Source organism: Caenorhabditis briggsae, assembly GCF_000004555.2.
Source record: "Caenorhabditis briggsae complete genome, chrX, whole genome shotgun sequence".
In the NCBI taxonomy this organism is placed as follows: domain Eukaryota; kingdom Metazoa; phylum Nematoda; class Chromadorea; order Rhabditida; family Rhabditidae; genus Caenorhabditis; species Caenorhabditis briggsae.
In genome coordinates, this window is record NC_013491.2 from 18,606,045 (window position 1) to 18,624,158 (window position 18,114).

The 18,114-nt window shown below is 35.5% G+C and overlaps 2 protein-coding genes across 2 annotated transcripts; both read right to left on the minus strand.

Annotated features, from left to right (window-relative positions):
• Positions 1-1,827: 1,827 nt before the first annotated feature.
• Positions 1,828-9,881, minus strand: Cbr-syg-2 (the record flags this gene model as incomplete). The annotated part of the gene is given in 19 exon segments (XM_045240523.1): positions 1,828-1,992; positions 2,041-2,111; positions 2,160-2,244; positions 2,298-2,452; positions 3,325-3,595; positions 3,644-3,919; positions 3,994-4,446; positions 5,340-5,626; positions 5,676-5,818; positions 5,861-6,246; positions 6,434-6,490; positions 6,509-6,908; positions 7,652-7,730; positions 7,778-7,901; positions 7,972-8,144; positions 8,192-8,385; positions 8,453-8,576; positions 9,412-9,538; positions 9,639-9,881. 19 exon segments carry the CDS (start codon positions 9,879-9,881, stop codon positions 1,828-1,830), a joined length of 3,813 nt encoding a protein of 1,270 aa, XP_045093502.1.
• Positions 9,882-12,966: 3,085 nt separating this feature from the next.
• On the minus strand, positions 12,967-13,053 carry CBG28050 (the record flags this gene model as incomplete). The annotated part of the gene is made up of 1 exon (XM_045240524.1): positions 12,967-13,053. The coding sequence occupies one exon, from the start codon at positions 13,051-13,053 to the stop codon at positions 12,967-12,969; it is 87 nt and encodes a 28-aa protein (XP_045098637.1).
• Between the last annotated feature and the right edge of the window lie 5,061 nt (positions 13,054-18,114).

Sequence of the window (18,114 nt, forward strand, 5' to 3'; positions counted from 1 at the left end):
TGTGACTCTGAGTGTAACTACCTGAAACGATCAACTGGAGGGGCCACTCCACAAGCTGATGTAGGAGAGAGTAAGGAAACGAGAAAAGATACGAGCAAAATTTCACGGATGCATATGTGTGTGATATGGAAAAAGGAGGGCGCAGTAGAGACAAAACGTACAATTAAACATAACACAGAGAAACCATGGAAACCACGGGCGGCACTTCGTTTGGAGAAATAATTTGCTTTTTCTCTCTTTTCGAGGTGCACAAACTTCCCTTCCCTCGGCGGCTCACTACCTCGCCTTCTTTGGAGCTAACTATACTAAATGTGTTGAGGCATTCGTGGCTTATGAAAATTATTTGATGAAAATAGAAAGGGGGAGAATGAATTGAGATTGGAAAAGAAAGTAAGGCGTGTTCTTTTATTTTTCCAATGATAAGGAGAGATGGACTATCAAGAAAAGTAATGTAATGGATGAAAAAAAAGGAAAGAGAACAAAGAAGAAGATCAGTGTAAAACGCGTGATGTTCCTTTCTTATATTTTTTTTGTTCCAAAAAGATAAGGAAGTCGATTTTTTGAGGGCGAGTGAACTTATTCGGCAAAGTGAGCGCTGGGTTGATAAAATATTCATTGAACAGTTATTTTTAGGTGAATTCCAGGAAAATAATTATATGAAAGTCAGAAGGCATGAAAATAAAAAATATATAAAAAAATCAGAAAAGAGGTTCTAAAAAAGTAAGAGAATTCTAAAAAAGTGAATAAACCGTAGTCAAGAAATCATGTAAACTTTTTTTCAAAATTTTATAAACATTTTCTGAGGCCTTATCTCCAAAATCAGATTTCGGAATTGAAAAAATAAAATTTTACATAACTTTTTCTTTTAAATTTTATCCGAAATATATGTCAATTGAAAAAAAAAGATAGTTCGAAGTTTGATAAAATTCCAAGATTCAATTTCTGATCTAATAGTTTTTTCAATAAATTTTAAAAACCGTGTTCAAGTTATTTTTCAATTTCTGGGAAGTATAGAAAATCCAAAAATTTAAAATTAGATAAAATTCTGAAACTCAATATTTTTATGAGTATTTTGTTTTATTTGGGACCATGTCTTTTTCAAATTCATCTTCAAAATATAGGGAAAACGACCACAATGAGCAATGGTAGGCCTTTTTCTCAGTAATGGAAAATTTTTGAAAAAATTCCAAAAATTGTATCCAAAACTTGTTAAACTGAACCCGAAAACGTGTGACAAAAAAGACCAAAAACAGTAGCATAACCACTCCACAAAATATCCATAGAACTTTTATTATAAAGCAATTACATCTCTATCTGGTTGGCCACCAACGCCATTGTCATTACCGTAAAATATAACATGCCGTCATTCTATTCAATACGCTAAACATGAATACTTGAAATACCTTTTTCAATGATATTTTTGGGACAGTTTTGTTTCTAAAAGTTTTAGGTTTTGGTTATTCACGTTACCTGAAAAAAATATTTGGTCAATAATTTAGATATAAATTTATTGAAATTTATAAAGAAAGAAGGAGAGACAACGAAGAAATAATTCTCTATCAATTTGATAAAATTCAATTTCAATAAAATTAGAATAAAAATCATCGGAATGTACTTTCAACACTTTTGACTGTGTTTCGATTCTCCATACTACATAGAATTGTGACTTGATTTTCTTGAGTAACCCGCAAAGTTTGATGAAAATTGGATAGGGGGACAAATTTGGCAAAATGAGCAAAGGGGGGAGGAAAACGGAAGGTAAGACGAGGCAGTGGAGGCAAAAGTCACCGCCAAGAAATGAAATGAGAAAATAATAATGAGCTCGTTCTAAACAAGATCTCCGTCGAGCTGCGCGTAGTTGATTGGACCCGCTCGCACTCCCATCGGATTGATGAAAGTGGAGAGATGATGTTGAGGACTTGTGTTGTTGTTGGATTGCCTTTGAAGGGAATTCCAGTTAGAGTGATGGTGATAACTGGGTTGTGGAGGTTCCTGAAAAACACTTGTTTAATTATTCTGATTTCAGAATTGAAAACCAACCGGGTATGGAACATTCGCATATGTTATATTTCTGCCAGTGGTACCTTGGGAGCTGCCCATGTAACTTCGCCCTGGAATTTATTTATTTGAATCAATTTTTTTACAAAAAACTATCTTACCACTCTGATAATCATACTCCAACAAACCAGTACTTTCATAAAGCATTGGTTCAATAGGTTGCATGTACCCATTTGGTGAGACTTCCTGAAAATAAAATGAATTGTCTCAAAAAATTGTTTTCATTAGGTCAAACTCACAATCATCGTTCTCACTGAATGTTCATCTTCACTCATATCCGGTCGGTCGTCAATGTCGTGACGCGTCATCCCGTCATGACCCATCATCGTTCCGTACATTTGGACTTGACGGACATCGCCGCCGTTAATTGCTGTTCTTGCCATCTCGGTTTTTTCTGAACACAAACGTGTTGAGTTGGTTTTAGTTTAAAGAAGTGTGTTTTAGATATTTAAAAGAATTTTCATTTGAAAGATTTCCAAGGTTTCATAGAACACTGACAACATCAGACTAAGAATTTTTAAACCACAAAAAATCGAAAAAATTATTTGGAAAGTCGATTATTAAGATGCGGTCTAAATCTTTTTGGAATTCAACTACTTTCTGAAACTTAGTTTCAATTCAATTTTTCCGGTTACTACTACTGTTATGTCTCTTTTATTTTTCTCTAAATTGATACACAGTACCGGTCAATAAAATATACAAAGTCGTATTTTTTCAGTGAATTTCGGGCATACAGACCATTTTCAAGAGTCTGGCTCTTGGCTTTCAAGTGTCGGCTCGCTTTGAAAACTTCAGATTATGTCAAACAGAGCTAGATTGAAAATTTCGCATTCACATAATTTCTTGAAAATTATTAGTTTATCAGATATTTTCCGATTTCTGAAAAACACCTGTTTTTGTACAAAAGAAAAGTGCAAAGACAGGTTCATTTTCAAAATCGAAAAAAGCTGAAAAACAAAAATTTTTCGAAAAATTCTGTGAAGACAAATTTTCTAACCTAGGTCTGTTTTATACTCTTTGAAATTTTTAAAGTAATCCGAAACTAGACAGAGGAGCTTCAGACTCCAGAAAACGTCCAAAATCTACTAAAAAACACTTAAAAGACGCGACTAATTTGAAGGGTGCCAAAAAATACTCCAAAATTGTTGCAACCACCAAATTTTTTTTCTTAAAAAGACTTAAATGAGTTCACAAAACATTAGCAACGCGTTTTATCAAATTTGATAATTTGATAATAGATAATTTTCAAAAAAATCCTCTTCTCACCTCTCAGCTTCCTTTTCTTGTTTCGACTGCATAGGAGACAGCACGCGACCAAAATGGCTATCAAAATGCAACAAATGGCAATGAGCAAAACTGGGAAGTATTTTATATATTTCATTTCTCGATTTTGGACCATTGCAATATTCACTCCATCTTCATTCAGAGTTGCGAAAATGACAGGGGACGTCCAACCGGATGCGAAACCTCTCGCGTTAATTGCTCGGATTTGGAAGTAATATGTATTGGCAATAGCAAGGCCGGAGAGGCGAAGGTTCTGAAAAATTTAATTATTGAAAATTGGAAATTATAATATGTAACTTACAGTATGACTAGTATTGACAAGGTGGATGAGATCATCATTTTGTTTCTTATATTTGATTTCAAAAATTTGGTCTGATCCACCATCAAATCTAGGCTCCCACGCTACAGAAATTGTATTCAATGTTGAATTTGTCATTGTCAAATTGAAAGGCTCTTCTGGGTTGGTAGGTGGGATTATTGGGATGGAAAGATAGTCGGTTCCAAAACTGTTTCTCGCAATACATTTTACAGTTTTTGTATAGTCATCTGGCACAATGTTCTTGATCCACAGGGTACTCTGAAAATGATGAAAATGAGGAAGTGTGTGTTTTCTGATTTTATGCAGGTTCCAATTTCCGAAAATATTATTACCTCATACGTGGAATAATCAATCTGTGTATTCACAATTGAGTATTTTGAGCTATTCTTCTTGATCAATTGCTCATCTTTTTCCCACACAAACTCTACTGTTGGCACCGCATAAACTTTGCATCTGGCCTTTGCAACACCGCCCAAAATTCCAGCTGTCTTGGAATATCTCGCAACCGGAAGCACTCGTGGAGCAGAATTCACCAGCAAAAAGGTCTTTCCTTCTGCAGGAACTCCAATTCCGTTGTCAGCTCGACAGATGTATTCACCGGATTGTTGCTCGGTCGCATTCAGTCGGAGGATGGCTTTCTTGTTGCCTCGGTATTGGGTTGGAAGTGGTTCACCGTTTTTGTACCAATTGATCATGTTCGACTTGCTTGGTTCTCCTTCAGCTTCGCATTCTAGGAGGATAGTGTCTCCGGTGGCGGCAATTGCTGGGGTGGAAATGCTGGTGATCTGAAAAACACTTTCAGGTGAAACCGGAAGGAATGAAAGAAGGAGGCGTGATTTCTTTATTCTTCATGAAGAGGGGAGTATAGGGCTCACGAAAAAAGAGAGCATGGAAAAATATTATTCCTAGAATTAAGATAATTATTTTTTCAATTTTTGCAGTTGCCTCCATAAAATCCCAGTTTCTGAATTTTTTTTATGTATACATCAATTTCGTTAATTTTCAATGAACCTCATTTCCTTTAATAGAAGGCTACGTTAACTGTCAAATTTGAGCTCAATTATCTCAGTTCCTATGACAGATATGAAAAATCTGTCAACTGAGAAATTGTTTTTCGTAACATAACCAACATTTTATTTTCTGGCAAATTTTTGATATCTGTCACAAGAATCGAGATACTTGAAATCAAAGTTGACGGTTTGGATGAGCTATTTGGATGACATTTTAGATTTCGATGCTGTATTAGAGGAAACACGGTATTTCAGCAGTTATTGAGCGACAGTTGACTAGACTAAATTTTCCTATTGCTTTATTTCTACTGTTCTCTTGTGTGGCGTGATTGAAATATATCCAATTAATAAAATCAGATAACCTTGTTCCCCGGAACCTCCTCTATGTTCCTAACTTCTTCTATCCAAGCCACAGGTGTTTTTAAACCAGTCCATCGGAATGCTATACAACAGTTGCTAACACCTCCTGTCAATACGAAAGGTCAAATCCACACCAACCGAGAATAATGGACCGTGGCGTGATTGTGATTTATGACATTGGTCAAGATTGCCAACTGGTTTTTGATGAGATAATGGTTTAAAGGGATAGGTGAGAAAAAAAGTGAGAAGTATTATAATGTAACAGGAGCCAGGAAAGTTCGAATAATACAATTTGAAAAGACACTCACTCTCGCACTGTACTCCACTGCCAACTTGATAGTAATATTTGTACTTCCAACACTGTTCGTTGCCGTCAGAGTGTAGACTCCAGCGTCTGTGCTTAATAATTGTTTTCCGGAAAGCACTGCTCCTCTGGCGAAGACTCGTCCAATGGTATGGTCAAATGGAACACCGTTTTTCCTCCACTGCCACAGAGATACTGCAGGATTACCGCGAACAGTGAGATTCTCTTTGAAAGAATCTCCTTCTGACATTATTACAGTAACCGGATCATTAACCAACATCTTTGGGGGATCTAAAGAAGTCAACATTTTTGAATCGGTAGCATACATTCATCAACTTACACATGACATTAAGTGGGAATGATGTGTTCACAGAATGCTTCCATTCTGGATGATTTGCAATGCAATGAACTACAGTACCATCGTATTCTTCAGTTGGAACAAAAGACAAAACATTTTCAACGTTGTATCCGTTATCTCTTGTTCTAAATACGTTTTTTAAATTGCATTCAAATACTGAAACTCACGTTTCATTCAAGCTGACATCTCCAGGATGAACTTTGCCATCATTAGCTCTTGAAAATTGCCACGTTATCTGTGCAGCTGGATTGGAAGATAATGTTCCACAAACTAGTCTAGCTGGCTTGTTGATTAGCAAACGCTGATCACTAGACTCGGCTGGTCGGATTAGTACTCGACGTGGTGGGTCTGGGAATGGGGAAGCTCTATTAAAATATTGATTGATTTGGAACTTACAGTAGACGGAAAGATACTGAGATTCGATCAGTGGTTCATCAAGTGCCGCATTTGTGGCTTCACATTTTAGACGCTGGGTGTTCATGGTGCGGTCCACACGGAGAGCAAGGGTAGAGAACGATGAGAAGCCAGCAACTTCATTATGAGCTCCATTTACCTATAATAATATGTATTAGAAAATAGTTATCTAAGAAGACATGAAATGTCTCAAGCTTTAAAAAAAACTCCAGGCTTTTGGAAAAATATATTCAGCTAAGAAAAAAGAAGAAGCAGAAAGAAAACTGATAGAAGCATGGGACCACAAGAAGCTTATAATACACAATATAATATGTTTTACCTGTGACCATTTCATCTTCTTTCTTCCTTTTACCAAATGCTTCAAAAATATTTTCAGTATCAAACTTTGTTGTTCAACTTACTTTCTCACTTCCACGGTACCATGAAAGCTCGGCTAGAGGGTTTCCACCTTGAGCTTCACATGTGACGTTGACAATGTCACCTTCGAAGAATTTCCGATCTTCTAGACCTGTTATTCGTGGTGCTTTGGGTGGTGCTGGAATAGCCACATTGCAGTAAAAATGCAGAAAAAAAGTTTTACCAATGATTTTAATCAAATGTTGTTTGGCTGAAGAACCCTCCGGATTGGTTGCAATACACTCTACATTAATTTGATGAGCGTCTTGGGACAATTCATTTGAATGCACGGAGATATTTGAACTTGACACTATTCCATTTTCCATGAAAAATTCTCGCTGCGTTGGTGTTGGAACTGTCCGGCCGTTGATGACCCACGTGATTTGAGATGCTGGATTGGATGATCTGAAATGGACTTTTTAGATTTCTTTATTACAGTACCGAGGTTTACAGAAAACGTTTTTTCAGTTGATTTTTGGTCATTTTGACCGTTTTCAGAAGTCTGGAGCTCAGCTGTTAAGTTTCCGATCAGTTTGACAGCTTCGGAACGTGTAAAACAGATTTGGATTGAAAACTTCGCATTAATAGAATTTTAAGATTTAAAGAAAGTTCCTAGCATTTCAGATGTCAATTGTTTTTAGGAATTAAAAAAAAATTTTCTCTGAAAATTCATATTTCACTTGTCCACAAAGAGTACAAAACACAAAATTAAAGCTTTTATTATTTTCCAAAAATTCAATTTTTCATGATTCCTAGCGATTTTACATCGAGAAGACGGAGGTTTAAGCTGCTTTATAACTCAAAATTTCAATTTTCGCGCATCAACTTGTCCACGAAGAGTATGAATTTCAAAATCAATCAATACCCACTATCGGTCGAATTTCTATGGATTTTTAAACACTTCTCACGGAAAATTTCAAATTTAAAACTTTTTTCACGTTTTCAATTTGAACACGGCTTTAAGGGATCGGAAAATAGCTGAAATACTGGAAAATTTAAAAATTCTGTGAATGCAAAATTTTCGATCTAGATCTGTTTTATACTTTCCAAAGTTTTCACAGATCGGAATTTTGACAGCCGAGATTTGGACTCTTGATAATGATTGAAGTCAACCGAAAAAGACGGTACTGTACGTTATTTTTGCTTACAGTGATTTGCATTGAATCATTGCACTGCTACCGTATCGAATATTGCTCTCACCAAACAATTCAACACTTGCAGGTGGGTCTGTAACAGGATTCTTGAAATCTAAGTTTTTCCTCTATTCAACCCACAATTCACTTCAAATTTTAACGCTTTCCTCTTAGCGTTCCCTGAGTGACTATTATTTGCGCGACACTCATACTCGGCCATGTTATCGTTTTGCGTTGCAATGAATGAATAGACATTTCTGATCTCCTGTAAAAATAAAAAAATACAATGAAGAGCTAATGGTAATTGATGGGCTAGAGAAGATTACGCAACGAACCTTGGTGCGCGTGTCGAGCGTCGAGTGCGATTGCAACCTTTTGTTCTCGTGGTACCAAAAAACATCTGGCGGCGGATTACCGCCTGTCACCGCGCATGCAACCGTTACATTATCTCCCGCTCTCAACACACTCGGATTTCCGAGGATCTCCACAATTGGCTCGGATGGTGGGACTGAAACAAGTCGAGATATGCATTTTCCCTCTGCTCTCTAAACTCACAAAGAACATCTAAAGTTGTATTAGTGGTGATTCGGGTCTCCGTTTCTTTCTGAACCACTTCACATGTCACAATTTTCCCATGATCACTACGACCGGGTTGAATGACGAGACTAGTGTAAACTGTGAAAGTTTTATTGAGGTGCGGCATCGACGCTTGCTTGACATCCCGGCTCATCACTTTTCCATCCATGTACCTATAAAAAATGAGATAAAAAATGATTTGATGGCTTCAGTAGTCGATTCTATATGATTTATAATCACCATGAAACTTGAGGATCCGGCTTCACATTTGGTACAACACATGTGATGTTCAGTGGAGTGTTCTCTTTGACAGCGATCACAGAATTTGGTTGGTAGTTGGAGAAGTAGACGAGTTGAGGTGGAACTGGAATATTAGATTAGAACTATTGAATTCTTCGAGTATTGTTTTGTTACAGCACATAGTTCAGAGGTTATAACGATTATGGGGTACAAAGGGGAACAAAATAATTCAGATGTACAAAATCCACAATTCGGGAGTATAAAATCGATTTTTCAGGATATTTTGTACCCCCGAATTGAGTATTTTGTACCATTAAATTGCTTTGTACCCCAATGACCTCGAACTGTTTTGTAAATTCCAAATTATTGGTCTTTTGTTGTAACTCTTGTCCCAATTCAATACCCGTTTATATCAGACATTTAGTTGAATCATTCTTAACGGCGGAAAAGAGTACTACAGTACTTTTGAGCCAATTTTAAAACAATTTTCAGTTTTTTTGGTGTAAATCGCGAAGAAAATGAGTCAAATTAAATTGAAAAAATGAAAATTTGGACAATATTCTTTGAAATGGGCTAAAAAGATACTTACCGTAACTCCTTTAATGGAAGTCCACTCGAATCATCAAGTTTGAGTTCAGTTATCTCAATTACTGTGTAAGATATCAAAAAGCTTCACTAATTAAATGTTTGTGATGTTATGATAAAAAATTTATCAGTTTACAAATTTTTGATATCTTTCACAAGAATCGAGATAATTGAGCTCAATGTTGACGCTTTGCTTAGGCTTCTATTAAAGAGAATTCAGTATTTCAGTCCCTATGCCTTTCACAACAAATTGAAAAAATCCTCTACACGCATTTGTTATATTTACGTTTTTACCCTCCATTCATCAATTTATCAATATCTGCCAACCGGCTAACGCATCATTTTTGCACGGCGTTTAACACCACCCAACTCACCGAGAATGTTTAAAAATGCCTTGGCGCGTATTGGTCCCTCTTCCGGGTGTAACATCTGACACTCATATTCTCCATCATCATCAAGATTGACGTGAGTGATCTTGAGGTGAAGTTCTTCCGCGTTTTGCTGAAATAATGGGATAATTCGATTGCTCATGGAAGTTTTAGGAACGGAATATGGCTCAGGAAAGTGCTTTTGAAATCAAATCATTTTGAAAATAACTCACTTTGACATAACTAAACCTTCCTTGATGACCTGGAAGAACACCTTCTTGATGGTACCCCAGCAATGAGCCCGTATTCGACTTCCATTGACTGTATACTATGGGTTCTGGACTTTTCTCAGCTGCACATCGAAATGTTATACTTTCACCAGCGATAGTTGATAAATTTGAGGGGGACTCGAGAAAAAGCTGCCTAGTCTGGTGGATAATTCCAAGTAGCCATATTACAGTGGCTAGTGGAATCATTTGGATTAACCTCCGAGTCTGGAAAAAAAGGAAAATTTATGAATTAAAAAAACAGAGAGCCGAATAGGAAGAAAAGAGAAAAAAGTGAAATGAAGCGGAACAATACTGTTTTGGCGGGTGGCTTCTCGGTTCACAGGCTTTACAAGAATAGAATCTCAAGAGAATCGTATAATAAGATCAAAAGGTAGCGACGCGCCGCATTATGGAAATATCGAGCACACGATTTGTCGTCGTTAGCTGTGTCCAGCGATGGGGCGGTCGGAGGCAGATGGCTGGGGTAGTGGTGGCTGGTAAGAATAATGAATACGCGTCATCAAGGACCAGATGATTCAAAAAGTGATATATTTACATAAAAAGCTGTATTTTATAATGAGACGTGGGCTTCTTCTTTCTCATTCATTCCAATCGTAAAGCCACCGACAGCTCTTCTGTTTGGTCCCACGGCGACTTCAATCACCAGATGTACATTTTTTTTTGAATTGCTTCTTTGTTTTCTAGTTATGAATAAACTTTTCTTAATCTATTTTTTAACTTTTTGTAAAAATATATCAAAATTATTGGATTACTGTACGTGAACAATTGTATGAAGAGTTAAAAAATGAGTATATTAAAAAATTATGGGGATGTGGTCATTAGTGGGCGGGGAGAGATATAGAGGATTTGCGGGAAAAGAAAGGCAGCTGGCAACAGTATGCCTTGTACAGTAGGATATACGGAACTTTATGCTGGTATTGTAGGAACACAAGCAACAAAAACATTTGGATAGTTTGGTTCGCATAGAAATCAGCCGACTTACAGTACAGGTCAATAAGAAATACAAAAGAAATGTCTGCTGATACTCGGCAATTTCAAGAGCCTGGAACTCGGCTGCCAAATGTCTAACCACTTTGAGAATTTTAGAGAGTGTAAAACAGACCTAAATGAAAACTTTGCAGCTTACAGAATCTTTGGGAAAATCTTAGTTTTTCAGCTATTTGGCGATTTTTGAAGGACCTCTGCATTTTTTCACGTTTTTAGTACAAAAACAGATTGAAAAGAGTGTTTTTCAGTAATCGGAAAAAAACAGAAAAACCAGGGATTTTTAAAAAATTCCGTGAATGAAAAGTTTTCGGTCTAGGTCGGTTTTACACCCAGCAAAATGTTTTAAGTGATCGGAAATTTGACAGTCGAGCTCTAGACCCCCGAAAATGGTCAAAATACCCGAAAATAGAGTGAAAGTCATCCCTTTGAATAATTTTTCAAACTGTACTGTAGGAAAATATACAAGATTGCTTAGGATTCTCAAGAAAGTTCAAAATAAGGACTCATGATCCGAGCTCCAACTTGATATCAGTAGTGGTCACATCGATCACATTAACTCAGTGTCTTCAGTGTCTTGTAAAACACGAAGTTTACAACCACGGAGATATCTCTCGTAAGAAGTGATCAGTATTGACAAGATGAAACAGATGAAAGAAACGGAAAACCTCGAACTTTGACGTCAAGGAGCAATGAAAATGAGACTTTAAGATAATTTGGCGGTGATTTCAATACACGGAAACTGATATAAAAGAAAAAGATCTAAAACAAAAGCAATGTCGGCTCACGGAAAAGAGAAATGAACTCATCGTGGGACCTCGGCAATTCGAAATTTACTCGAGGGCTTTTCGAGAGTGGACAGAGCACCGAGAGAATTAATGTGGAGCTACGGAGGTGTTCGAGGGTAAGCAGCTGACGGTGTTTCTCATCCTTTATCTCGGGAATAGAGGACAACTGCTGCACCTTCCCTCCTCGACTTCTACTTCTTCATCTTCTTCGGGGTTGCTTCTTTTTCTTACTGCTCGCAAATTGTGCACATCTCGTTACTTTATCGCAAAGAGAAAAGCGGGTTTACTGCGTGAAGAATGAGGCGAGGGAAAATAGAAAAGAAGAAAAGGTCCCCCGATCGTGACAATGATTTTGTAACTTTTTCATTTAGCAGGTATCAAACATTTTGTAATTTGTGGTGGTTTTATAGGAAAACAAGTAAAAAGTTGGAAGAATTGGGAGAGTGTGCATGGAAACCAGTAGACTTACCAGGGTGTGATCAGAGAAGAATGGTATGGCAAGAGAATAAGGGGTATAATGAAAAGGAAAATATGATGTACAGTGCCGGTCCATAAGAAATACAAAAACGAATTTTTCAGTGGATTTTTGACCATTTCAATAGTTTCAGAAGTCAGAAGATCGGCTGTCAAGTTTCCAACCAATTTGAAAATTTTGTAGGGTGTAAACTGTCCTAGATTGAAAACTTTACATTAACAGATTTTTTTGAAAATTCCTAGTTTTTCATCTTTTTGCTAATTTGTAAGCTTACCTTCTTTTTACGTTCTAGTACAAAAACCTGTATGTTTTTGAAATCATACTGTTTTTATAAGAAAAAATGTTAACAGGGAATTTGAAGGCCAAAGAGCAAATTACAATACTTTTTGATATTATTTTGAACATTATTTACTTGTTTTTATTCAATTTATCTACGACTCTTATTGTTTTTCGATGAAAATTGGACTAAACTGATTCAAAATGATGATAGTCATTGAAAAAAAAACTTTGAAAATCGTCAAAAATTGAGGAAATAAGTAAATGATTTTTTAAAAGGTCTTTAAAATTACGGCAGCTCGCTTTTGAGCCTTAAATTATACATTTGGACTTTTGCTTTTAATGTGTATTAATTACAGAAAAAAGTAATACAGCTCAATTGATAATCTAGTTTATGAGAAAAAATTGATTCAAGTAATTATAAATAAAAAAGTTTAAAAATCCGGTGAAATTGGGACAATTAATACAACCCAGAATTTCCCTTTGAAACAAAAAATTTAAAAAAACATAACTTGAAAATTGAAAATAATTGAAATGAAACAAAGTGGAATATTTTTCAGGTTTTGGCTCTCGTAAAATATGAATCTCGAAATTCTACTAAAAAAAATAAAAGAAACCGAGGCTTATAATCGTTCCCACCAGAAGGTTTTCTGCCGCCAAAAATGAATGGGAATCTCATTGCCGAAAACATAAATGGTTTTTACTATAGAGCAATATCTGAATAGTGGTAATTTTTGTGGTATCAAATCTACCAACTGAGGCGTTGGTTCACAGATGATTCAAAAAAGTCCAGTATTCTACTTTTCAGATTTTTGTAATTCTGGAAAAAAGTCATGTGAACACCCAGAAGAATTGCACACAAAAAAGAAAACGTCACGGTGTGGTTTATGAACTCATCAAAATCAAATACCAGAATGGAAAACCTTGAGTCAATCTAAACTAAGAACTTGAGACGACGACCTCACAGAAAGGGGATTTGTCATCACCAACGCAATTTAATTAATTTCTCAAGTGCTAGTAATTTCCCAATGCTCTCACTCATAACATACCCATGAGCTCAAGAATTTGCATATAATTGAGAAGGAATGAGGAATAAGAAGTATAAGGAACGGTGCGGTTTTGGATTTCCTCCTTCAATTCCTTTCTTCTTACTCAAACATAATTTATTTTCACGTAAAAGTATTGTTTACTTTAGAATAAATTGGATAAAAAGGTAGACGGATTTTGTTTGGCTTATGTCTGTCTCACCGTTACGATTTAGATGAATGGCAGCAAAAAAGTTGATTAAAACAAATAGATATGCAAATTGCTTTACGAGAAGCAAGTTGTTTGAGCAAAATTATTCACAACATTCGGGGAAAAAGGATGCGAGCGTGAGGAGTAGAAAAAGCTTAACTACGCTCAAAAACGGAAGAAATTCATGAATGAAACATCCAGAAAGCGCCTCACACACAGTTTGATTATGGGAACATGGAGAAGAAGAGGTTTGTACTTGAAGCAGTTAGAATAAATAACAAATGTTCAAAAGGGAAATCGAAACAAACAGAGAGAGAAAGGGACCAAAGAGTTTTGATGCAGCAAGCCGTGAATACATGATTCTTCACCGAGTAAATCGCAATTTACGCTTTGCCAGACTAGCCAAGAATAAAGTTAGATAAAAAGGACGCGGGGACGGGTGGCGGGTGGCGAATGCAAAAATGCAAAAACACACACATTCCCCCGTGCCATCAAATGCTCATCCATTCCGTTTTAAATACATGAGCAATCGTTTCTTCTTCTTCAGCGAGAACTTTTTTTTTCTAGATTTTCTCTGGTTGAAAAAATGGAGAAAAATGTAATCAGAGCTGGAATTTTTCCCTCCGGATGTATAGAAAATTTCTCATGTTAGATTTTAAGATTTTCTTTAGTTTTTTCTTGATATCAATGTCAGAAAATTTGAAGCGAAAACAAATCGAATGTATCTATGCAGAGTTTTCCGGAAATTAAAAGATTTTGGTTTGGAGAAAAAAAATCGGAAATATAGAAATCTCGGAGAGGGAGGAACTTTTCACAAATCACAAATGAATTTTGGAAATATGGAAATTTTAAGAAGGATTTTTTCTAAAAAAATTACCATTTTCTATTCATATCGAGATACTGTAAGAAACTGTAAATAATACAATTCAATTTTTTTCCGTGATTTATTGAGAAATAGATACCGTATTTTCTTTGATACCACCGAAACTGTCAGCGTTAAGCTCATTTATCTAGATTCCTGTGAAAAATATCGATAAATTTTCAACTCATAAAACGTTATTGATATCGTGATAAATAGTTTATCAGTTGACGAATTTCGATATCTTTCACAGAGTTTGAGATAATTGATATCAAAGTTGACGGTTTCGGTGAGCTTCTATCAAAGAAAATGCGATATTTAATTTTTTTAGAAACTGATAAAAATTTGAAATTATAACAAATGTAACAACTTGTAATTATGACGAAATTGCGATAAACACAAGTAAACAAAATTAGACTGGGAAATCGTTTTCGAATTATTTGGAACAGATAATTAAGACAGATAATGTGCCTTTAAATAAATTTTTGGTTCATCGCCGACAGACGAAAATAATAAGAATACATAATAAACAAACATTCTAACAATATAAAAACGAAATATTGAAAAATGGAAGTTTTCAAAAACAAATATGTAAACCAACTCTTTTTTTTTCCGCAACTCTGCATATACATTTCAACCTGCACCTCCAACCCTATCCATGTCCGTTTTGGAAACCAACTTCCATTTAAAAACATTTTGAAAAGTGTATCAAATGAAAAGTGCTCTTTTCTCTTTTTTCTCTCTGACTATGTTGTTGCTCACAAAATACATTCGGTTAGTCAACCTTAGAGTTTTGTGGTTGAGCATTACATTTTCATTCGCCAAAGATTTGTTGAGCGTAAAGGGAAATGCTGTGGTTATTGAATGAGTCCATTGAAAGAATTGCCTAGACCTGATTTGCATAATAAGCTTTAGCAGTATGCCCCTACTCTCTCTCTCCCACTGGGGACCGTGATTGCTGACCGCTGGCGACATAATCGAATCAGTGAAGCAACGCTGGTTATTGAATGTGCCTCATTTGAGAATTGAGTATTACATCGTCTCCTCTTCTTTCTACTTGCCCCATCCTCCCACAAATAAAAATGTCGCAATCTCTGCGGTGGTGTTGGTGTGGCGGCAGGAAAAAGAACAGATGGGATGGGCCCCCCGAACTATTGGGTGGAAGCGCATTAATTAGTATTAACAATGAGTTTTATTGTCGGATGAGGATTTTCGACCCTACATTTGTTCTTGATGCTGATGAGCTTGACTTTTGAAATAACTCGGGAGAGAGAGAGGGAGAAAGAGAGGGAGTGGTTAAGTTGGAACATGAAAAACAAAAAAAAATGAGGCTCTAGAATCAAGAGACTCGAAAATAAGGGTTTGTTGAGACATAAATATTTTGAAAAATTACGAAACCGTTGGAGATGGTGTAAATGACAATAATGGTTTGTTTCGGGAAACATTTGAACAGAGATAATAAATCATGTAAACATTCAAATCATTATGGTAAATTCAAAGAGGAGAGAGTATCAATATATTTCAAAGATACTAGAGAAGGATTTTTAGTTGGTTTTTTGATCATTTCGACCATTTTTAAGAGTCTGAAGCTCGGCTTTTATGTTTCTGATCACTTTGAAAAACATGAAGGTTGTAGAACAGACCTCGAGTAAAAATTTTGCATTAGCACAGTTTTTTTGAAAATTTCCTATTTTACCCGCTATTCGATGTTTCGAAAAACACTTGTTTTTTTTGCGTTTTCAATTTAAAAAACTGGCCAAAAAAGGTGTTTTTCAGATCAGTTCACATTTTTGGGTTCTTTGGAGCGATTTTTCGAGGTTTTCAAATATTTTTGTTTTTTGTTTTTATGTGAATCTGTATAATTTTTATTACATTTTGATACAATACACACTTTTGGGTTTTAACTTAACATAAGGAAAAACCGATGACATGTGCAAAAAACTCAAAATTTGGAATTCTATGCTTAACTTGAACGTGCATAAAAGCTTAATCTCATTCCTAGAAATCACCTAAACACTTTCGAGCTTTTTTTACTGAACCCAATCTTGTATACTTGATTGAAATTAGAGTCGATTCATATAAAAAAACGTGTCACTAGGCAACCGTAAATAATGAAAAAAGAAACGTTTCATAACCAAAAAGAAAATATGTTTGACGATTCGTGAACCGTGAATACATAGTCACATTTCTTGTTTTGCAAATCTGAAAAACAGAAAAATGCGAGTGTCAGAGGGGTAGAAATCTCAGAAAAAAGGATTTCAGATTAAAAAAACGGAAAACTCTGGTCTATGTTATATAGTTCATATCAAAATCAAGAACGCTGCTCTATACCTACCAGTCCCTTTTTTCTCACGGGGGGATCAAAATCCAATTTGTGTACATACGGAGAAAAACAAGGTGTTCGGACGGGGGCAGCACGTTTTAGTTACAAAAAGTTTGCCCTACAGTAAACACATGTACAAAACATATACATATACAAAAGTAACATCAAGTATACACGCACACAAATATACGCCTCTACATTCTAAAAGATTTCCTGAGAAAAGAAAACGGATCGTCGAGACGAGAAAATTTTTAGTGTGGAAATTTTCAAGTGTTTTAAAATTTGTCGTGTTTCAAACATGGATTTTCACGCAAAAACTCCCCAAGGAGCATCGGAAGGCGCCGGCATATATTTTTGACATTGCCATTTCTTCAACTTTGAAACACTAGCCTGTAGGGAAATAGGGCGAAAAACTGAGCAGTCTCGAGAAAAACTTTGTGGGGGTAGGAGAAGGGGAGGATAGGACGAAAAAAAAAAGAAAAAAGGATGAATGAAAGTTTCAAAGATTTTCAAATCTCGATTTGTTTCAACTGACGTTAATGCAAGTATGGTGATGCTTCCTTTTTGGTTTTTTTAGCCCGATTTTTTTTGAAATGCTGATTTTTTGAAAATGTTTGGCAATAATAAATTGTTCTGTTTTTTGCTCCCTCTAGCAAATTCATACAGGTTTTTGTAAAACTATTTTTAAAAATATTTCACGATTTTTTGGTTCCATTTAATTTTCCGCTGAAAATATGTAAAAAATTATCAGTTTCTTTTCCAGTGTTGTTTGGAATGGCTTTTTCGGAAAATTTTCAAAATGTCTAAAATTCCAATTTTCGAAATTTAAGACATTTTCTGAATTTTAAAATATCCGATTTTCAGAATTTAGGATTTTTTGGAATATTGAAAATTCCGATTTTCAAAATTTAGGAATTTTTAGAAATGTCGAAAATTCCGATTTTAGAAATTTTGGAATTTTAGAATATTTTGTTTTCCAAATTCAGGAATTTTCCGGAATGTCGAAAACACCGATTTTCAAATTTTTGCAATTTTTGAAATTTCGGAATATTCCGTTTTCGAAATTTAGGATTTTCAAAATCTTCGGAAGTTATCAACATTGAAATTTTAAACAACTTTTCAGCGTGGGCCTTCGATGTACCGTAGTCCAACAAAATCTTTCGGAAAAATTCCGATATTTTTTTTCGGAGTCATTCCGGTCGAAATTTCTGAACTTCGAATACCTTTCCGTCATCCCTGGTCCTAATGAATGCACTTTTAAAACTTTTATGATTTTTTTTTAGTTTCTTTTTTTCAAATTCAACCGGTATGTATTCACAAACCAATCAAACTAGGCTGGTCCAATTGTAGACAGTATTGTTAATTAAAAATCTGCCAGACACAATCCTCGACTTAGAAATTCTCGATAAACCAAGAAGACAAAAAAACAATACAATTTACATATCGCTTTCAAAACTTGATTTCTTGATTTTTTCTAT